Raw genomic sequence first — 7,760 nt, forward strand, 5'->3', positions numbered from 1 at the left:
TAAATAGTTCATGCATATGTGAGATATAATTCTCCTTGCCCCTCATAGTGGTAGAGTGTTAGGGGGTGGAAATAAACCATTCCATTAAGAAGACTATACCAAAAACATTTTTCAAAAAATATTCAGATTAACGAATTCACATAGAAATTGATGTATTAGTTGAAACTATATTTACTTTTCTGAAGAATAACTTCTGAAAACTACAGGCTCCAATGCTTGGCTTGGAAGTTAAGCCTTACCATAAATCCTAAACATTATAAAATGCATGGTATTTAAATTTGCATGCAAAATAAAACTACTAGAATAGAACTAACAATCTTTAACAGTCAACTAAAATGAATCCATCAAAAAAGTAAACATTGTTTTCAATGTGAAATTACTGGCTAGGAACTGCATTAATGCTATTGAAAAATAAATTTATATATTTTTAGCTATAATAAAACTACAGGGTTGCCAACTGCTTCTTATTTTGCGGAGTTTCTCCGCAAAAACAAAACTTCTCAACTCTGCGAATATGTTATTAGACTCCTCATTTCTCGCCAAAATTCAATTAATGATCGTTTTTTTCCCGTAAGTTGAAGCAGCAAGGGCGGATTCAGGTGAGAGTCAAAGGATCAGCTGACCCTCCTGTGACAAGATTAATATTATGATTATTATTAAACTTCAAACTTATAGATCTGAAAAAGTAGTACCTGCATGGAAAGAAGTTTAAGCAGACATGAGGCTTGAATTTGTCTACTTCAAGTTAAAGTGTTACCACTTGCAAAAAAAAAAAAAAATTTAAAAGTTTCGAAATAGAATTCAGAACAGTCAAGTTTAATATCCAACTCAAAAAATGCAAATTTAAGTTAAAATAATTGGTTTTTTAAACCATATATTATGACTACCCATTTAACCCCACCTGACCCTAACAGAACATTATCTACTACTTTATCGCAGTGACTTTCAATAAATGAATCATCATGAAGACAAAGGTGTAAGACGCAAGTAGAAAACTGCCATTGCATACCTTTGACAAGGGTTAATGTCTAACAAAAGAAAGTGCATGTATTTAGAAAATATTTGATGCTATAATTACTCTAATTCAGTCCTAAATTTCGAAAATTTAAGAAATGAAAAAGTGCAGAAAGAGTTCCTGTAAGCTTTCTCGCAAATTAAGTCTTGCCTTGAGAAAAAGGATGATACAAGTATTTTTATGTATCTTTTCAGCATATTCTTGAAATTTTCAGAAGTTTATACAGTGAACTATTATACCTTTAGTCTGTTGTAAAATCTTGTTAAAAGCAAACTAACCACAATTTACAAACTTGAAATTGTATCTGTAAAATATAGCACAATGAGTGTTAAAATTTTTTGTTGTGCCTAACTAATTTCTTTTTTATAAACTCTATGCATTTGAGGATTTTCTCGCTCCGACAAATCGGCAACATGAGATTGCAAAGTGGTGACTGAGAAACACAGTGCCAAGTGTTAAAGTTGAAACATGTATAAATTTTATTTTAAAAATTACATGCACTTTAATAGTACTAAATACTATTTTCAGATTCCCTACTTTATATTGGGTTCCAAAAGATTACAAGTCCAGTCCAAAGAAATATGAGGTGAGTTAGTTGTAAATTTATCTTTTATTGTTTATTGTTGTTAATATAGAAAACTATGTGCTGAAAAAATTTTGCATTGATAACTTAAAATTAGCAGTGGCGGCAAAAGTAGTATTAAAGTTTTCCTTCGATCACATGTGCAATCGAACAAAGTGCTTTTAATAAGTACTTTATATATTAGCATATTTTTAAAAAGAAGTTTATTCTTGGAAAAAAAATCTATCTACAGTCTCCGTAAACTTTCAGTCCAGTGCACTTTTTTTGAGAAATTGGACGTACCTTAATCTTAGGATCAAAAAGTCATATGAGTGATAATTATTAACCTTGAATACAAGTAAAAAAGACAAAAAAAAATTTAATTGTAAGAGTTTAATTATCGGAAAATATTACGGAACAATATTTGAACCTCAGTAAAATCTTTAAGGCCAACATAGAAAAAAGCATATGAGGACAAAAATTCAAATATTTATAAGCTTGTGTGGGAGCCATTACTTCAAATATTCTTGTATATTCTTGTTTTCATGAATGAAACTAGTTTTTGACAAAACTCTGAATGTATTTTTTACCATTCATCTTCGATGGTAGATTTCAGCTCGATTGAAGTAAAATGTCTCTCCTTTGCATAAACTCTTCTTGCTAAGTCACCCAATAAGTTCTCTATTAGGTTAAGATCTGGAGACTTAGTTGGTCACTTCCAAGTTTCAACATTGTTTCTTGGAACCTATTTTTTGCAGTGTTACTCGGATGAATAAATGCATTGTTTTGCTGTTATTTTCAATTTTCTCCAGCAATAAATTCGGCATTTGGCAAAAGATGACTTGGGAGGACATTTTGATATGCTTGTGAGTTCATTTTACCTGAAACAAACGCAACTGAGCACACAGCATTGTAAGCAAAGCATTCTCAAGTTCTGACAGAACCTCCATCTAATACTTAATTTAAACCTATTGTCTGAATAAGTTTCCTGGTTGAGTACTTTTCAGGTAATGTAATAATTTCCAAACTCTTCCATGATGCGAGGACAAAGCTTTAAGTTTTCCCAGGTTTTCTTTTTACCCTAATTAAGTTTAAATCAAACAAAAATGTTGACTTCGATCTTCCTATTTTTCGCAATAGTACGCCTACTTATCCTTGTTGAAGAAAAAGCTTCAATCTGCCCTCTTTCTTGAACAGTTAACTTTTTACCTTACGATATCGTCACAAGAAGACAAACTTTGAAGAATTTAATCACAAAACTGCAAGTTGAGGGATTTCCACAATCTTGTTAACTGAGCTGACATTGATTACATATAAGTACTTGCAGTTTTTAAAAATACTAGTTGCCTTAAAGTTTTTACTCAAGCTGAAATGCTAATATTGAATAAACCGCTACTTTTCTGGTTATTGCATGCTTTACAAGTCCTGTCTGTTGCTTTATTTCTTACCAATAAACATTAATAATTAATAATACAATAATATTAAAATCCCTTTAATTTCATTTTCCTTTTTCAAAGAAAATTATACTGACCTTAAAGTTTTTACTCAAGCTGTAGAAGTAAGTTTATATAACTTTTAGAAAAATTCTTGTTTTGCACCAGGATCATGTGCTCATGGCAATATAGAAGAGCTGCCTTTGAAAATTAGTTAAAACTACCTAATTTTAACCTATTCATGAGAGCTGGATCTAAAAAGTTGCCTTTTGGTCCTGAGGCTTAAAATTCTACAGTTCAAATCTGGATTTTTCTGGCATTTCGTGTCATCAATTTGTTTGTATTAAGATACTATTCATAACAATCCTAAAAGAGTAGGAGTGGAAAAAATAAAGAAATACACACCTATAATTTAAACTCCTATTTCATTATTAATACACAATTTAAACTTTACTCTATCCTCAATGGAGAAACCACCGGATCCCCTTTATTTCGGAGTTAATATTATACTTATGATTGGTTCATATCGACTTCCTCTTAAATCACAAGTCCTATACAGTCACCTCATACAGCCTTTATGTTAAACTTGTATCGCCTAGTGAAAATTCTTTAAAAAATGCTCTAGTTAAAGTTGGGCGATACTAATATTTGTAAAATTCAAAAAATTTTCAAAGCATCTTATTTTTCCAAATGGCCCCTTCCGAAAATTGTCTGGATCTGCCCCTGATTTGAGTTGTCTCTTTCATGAAGCAATATCTTCATATTTTCGTAATATTCTTTCAAGATCCAAAAATAGGTTATGGAAACCAATGGCACGGCATTTCCACGTACCGAAAGACAACTTAAACTACCATAATCTTGTGTGAAACTGAAATGATATGGAACTCCTAGCGCTATCTGCTCAATGTTGCAAACTTAAAACTTATCAAAATGAATTTGGTTTCTATTTTCTTGTTACATACTCTATTGCTGTGATGAGCAAAAAAATATTTATGGATCAAATGCAGCTAAAAGAAAAATGTAGTAAACTTCTTACTGCTATAAGATAGCCTATATAATCCAAAACATATAAATAAAATTTCTTAAAATTTGAGGGTGATAGAAAATTTTTGCTAACAAATTGTTTTGAATTTGTCTTGATAATATCAATAGTTTCTTTTGAATAAAATTTAACATTAAGTGAATTAAAGTTAGATTTAAAGAGATATTTTTGAAACATTAAATGTTTCTGATTCTGATAATTTAAGGACTTTAAATTTTATGTTTACTAAAAGTGTCTTCAAGAAAGGTAATGGTTATAGATGGAAACATTAATTTTTCATCTATAGACAAAGCTGCTATTTTTCCCTAGATAAGTATATCTCAGACCTATTTAAAGGTATTTGAGAAGAAACAAAGTTTATTTTTTCTTTCAAGAAAATTATTTTTGTTTAAATTTTTAATTACTTAGAAAAGCAAATCATTTGAACCCATAATGAAAATATAGCTTTTGATTCTTGTTTCTTTTGAACAGACCTCCTGAAAGTTTTTTGTACAAGCCTAATCAATGGCACAATTAGTTTACAATAACAGCAAAGTATGCAGGAACAAATTTGATCACAGCAGTTGTGGACTACCATACTGTATACTAGTATTCAAAAAGAATCTTATCCTTTTCCTAAGTCCCAACTGTATTGGAGGGTCAAGTTAATTGGAACAATGTACTATAACTGGAAAGTTTCATGGTCCTTTTTTAGATCCCCCCCCCCTTTTGTTTTTATCCAGAAAAGAGTCTTCTTTTTGCAAATGTTTCCAATCAACCAAAGCAGTTCTTAATTTTCTTGAACATTAAGTTTTCTTTATGATTGAAGATTCTTTGAATTCTGTGAAAACTGATCCCCCCCTTCCCCCTTTATTGGCATTTCTAAATTTTATCTTTTTTCAGCCAGAACTCAATATATTATAGGCTTCGTTGTTTTATCTCTTGAACCAAACAATCTAAAAGTTCTAAAGTTGCTTATGACATTTTTAAATTTATGAGATAATATAGTTAGTAAATTTGAGGTAAATGATCCTCAATCTTAAGCTCCCTATGCTGTTTCATGTGAACTGTCTTAAGGTTTTACGTCAGGCACAAAAGTTAATTCTGCTTGTCCTTGTTTTAAATTTTCAAATTTCTTTGAAGCAATATTTTTGTGTCATGTTTCACAACTTTTTTTTTTTAATTTACTTTAAAATGCATAAAAGTTTCTTTATGACAATGTTTCATCTTACAGGGTGGCAGGGACCTGAAAGACTTCATCTCTTATATTGCAAAACATGCTACTGAAGAACTTAAAGGCTTTGACAGATCTGGCAAACCTAAAGCAAAAGAAGAACTGTAGAATATTTTCAGTTCCTAGGGGTGATATATGAAAATAGTTTGTGTTAAGCATCATTCATTCAAGATTTTTTATACTAATTGAACAAAATAACTCGAACATAGATTGTGATCATCTTTCATTACTCTCCATGTTTTTTGTTTTGCTGTTGGCTAATTCTGATGTTGTGGGACCCGAAGTGAATGTCTTTTCTTAATAAAGATTTTTTTTAATTTGTTTTTTTCATTTAAAAACAAGCATTCTTTTTCAGGGACATTAAAAAATGAGTAAATTTGACAAATTTTTGTGCAAAAAGAATCCAAGCTAAAACTGCAGCTCAAGATTTTATGCCATAATTTAGCTGTTAATATTTTACTTTTGCCTGCCTTGCAATGAAAATATCTATACATTTTAAGAATACTTACAAAAACTAGATATGGTATATTTTACTAAAATTTCAGGTAGTTTCATCCTCCATACTGAGATACCAGTTTCTCAAATCCTTAAAACTTCTAGTATGTATGGCGAGTACACCAAAGGCTCGGATCTATAAATCTTGGGCCCCCTGCTAAAAATCAGGCTGAGCCCTTAGCTGCCTTTTGGATTGCCAACTCCCCCCCCCCCCCAGTGATGAATATTTTTTTTTCCTTGTAGGGTTGTTTACTTCAGACGCTGCTTAAATTTTCCTTTCACACGTTCAATGCTACGTAAAATAAAACAGACAAAAAAGCTGTCCTTACTGCTGCTTTTACTCATTTAGAAATATTGTCTTAATTAACATATCAAAGAAAAATCTTTATTTTTCGTTTAACTTTGATAAAAGCTTAAAAACTATTACTTCTGCATGTTTTTCATTTACTTGCTAAAATAAAATGTTAAATCAAAATCAACTTTTGCCATAGTATTATCTGTTGCTACTGTAGATAATACAAAGTTTTTTTCTTTTTTTTCCTTCAGACTTTTAAAATTTGTTTTAAAGTAAAAGTTTAAAACATGTAAAACATCGTTTTGAAATTGATTGCTCAAAAAAAATCAATCGCTAATTGTTTGTTATTTTCACTTGACCGTTTAATGACTTTCATCCTTCAATTTCATTGTATATATTTTTTTTACTTCCTTTTCCAAAAAAGGAAGTATTGTATTCCCAAAAAAAATTTTAACTCAAAATTTGGCCTTAATTTCCATTTTGCTCACCCCCAAATTAATGTTGAGGTTTTTTCAACCCGACCACACGCAGATAAGTGCCTAAGAACGTATAACAGACACGCTACTTTTTCGTGGAAACGCGGATTTCCGCTTTTTCACCTTCAATTTCATCATTCCTGAGAATGATGCAGATTTGCATTAATATTTTCATAGGGGGGGGGGGGGCATTTTTTTCCCGGAGTGATCTGCAATATGAATCTTTAATATTTTTTTTTATGTGTATCAAAAATATCGGTTGGTGTTCATTGGGTTTGGACAATTTCTGCAAATGTGGGTGCACATGTTAAAGGAAACTTAAAAATAATTTACCACTGCTTTTTCATTGAAAAAAAAAATTCAGTATTCAGATATAATAAATTTAAGAAAAAATATATTTAAACAAAAGCTTGATTGTATTTATGACTGTAAGACCATTACCATCTGACGTTTCTAAAATCTTTGAAAAAATAAAATTGCCGAAAAAAATTCAATTGAATTTGAAAAAATCAATGTAAAAATATATAAAAACAATATTATTTGAGCTCCCTGTTGGAAAGTATATTAATTACTCTCAAATGTTAATTTTTAACGTTTTATTTGTTATGCGTAACGTTCAGCTTTTTTCTTTATCGAGCTGTAGCATGTCTGGTATAAACACACGAAATATCCATTTTGACATTCCCCGAGTTAATTACGACTTTTCTGGTGACGTCCGTATTTGTCGCATAACTCAAGAACAGTATGTCCTAGAAAGTTGAAATTCGGTACGTAGACCCCTAGTGGGGTCTAGATGTGCACCTCCCCTTTTGGTTGCATTCGGGTGTTTCTAAAGTGGGTTTTGCTCCTTTTTGGGAGGAAATCGTTAATTTCGATATAAACTCCAAGTTTTGTTGCCAACTTGGCAACAAATTTGGCGGGTTTTTTTTTAAATCTGGTTTCAATTTAGCCATTGTTGGTGATGTTTAGAGAGTGAACTTATGAATCACATTAAAATTGCCAATAATGCGGAACACATTAAATTGGAGTAAAAGGAAGTCATGTAATGCACACATCAGCTCTGTTTTTTTTTTTGGCATTTTGAAGTGGTTTGTTACAAGTGTAATACATTGCTTTTGACAAACATGGCAAAAACATATTAATTTTTTCATAATTATCAAATTGATTTTTGTCCAAAAAATAGATGGAGGTAAAAATTTGAAAAGAAGGATCTGGTTCTTAAAGCTGTT

At 30.8% G+C, this 7,760-nt stretch overlaps 1 protein-coding gene across 1 annotated transcript in view; it reads left to right on the forward strand.

Annotated features, from left to right (window-relative positions):
• LOC129234679 (protein disulfide-isomerase A3-like) overlaps window positions 1-5,580 on the forward strand; it is a 29,604-nt gene extending 24,024 nt beyond the window's left edge. Inside the window, exons 12-13 of the mRNA XM_054868726.1 lie at window positions 1,544-1,601; window positions 5,266-5,580. Coding sequence (XP_054724701.1) covers window positions 1,544-1,601; window positions 5,266-5,373 — 166 coding nt within the window. The 3' untranslated portion in view covers window positions 5,374-5,580. The remainder of the gene's footprint in view (window positions 1-1,543; window positions 1,602-5,265) is intronic.
• Window positions 5,581-7,760: the final 2,180 nt, after the last annotated feature.

Source organism: Uloborus diversus, chromosome 1, assembly GCF_026930045.1.
Source record: "Uloborus diversus isolate 005 chromosome 1, Udiv.v.3.1, whole genome shotgun sequence".
Lineage (NCBI taxonomy): Eukaryota > Metazoa > Arthropoda > Arachnida > Araneae > Uloboridae > Uloborus > Uloborus diversus.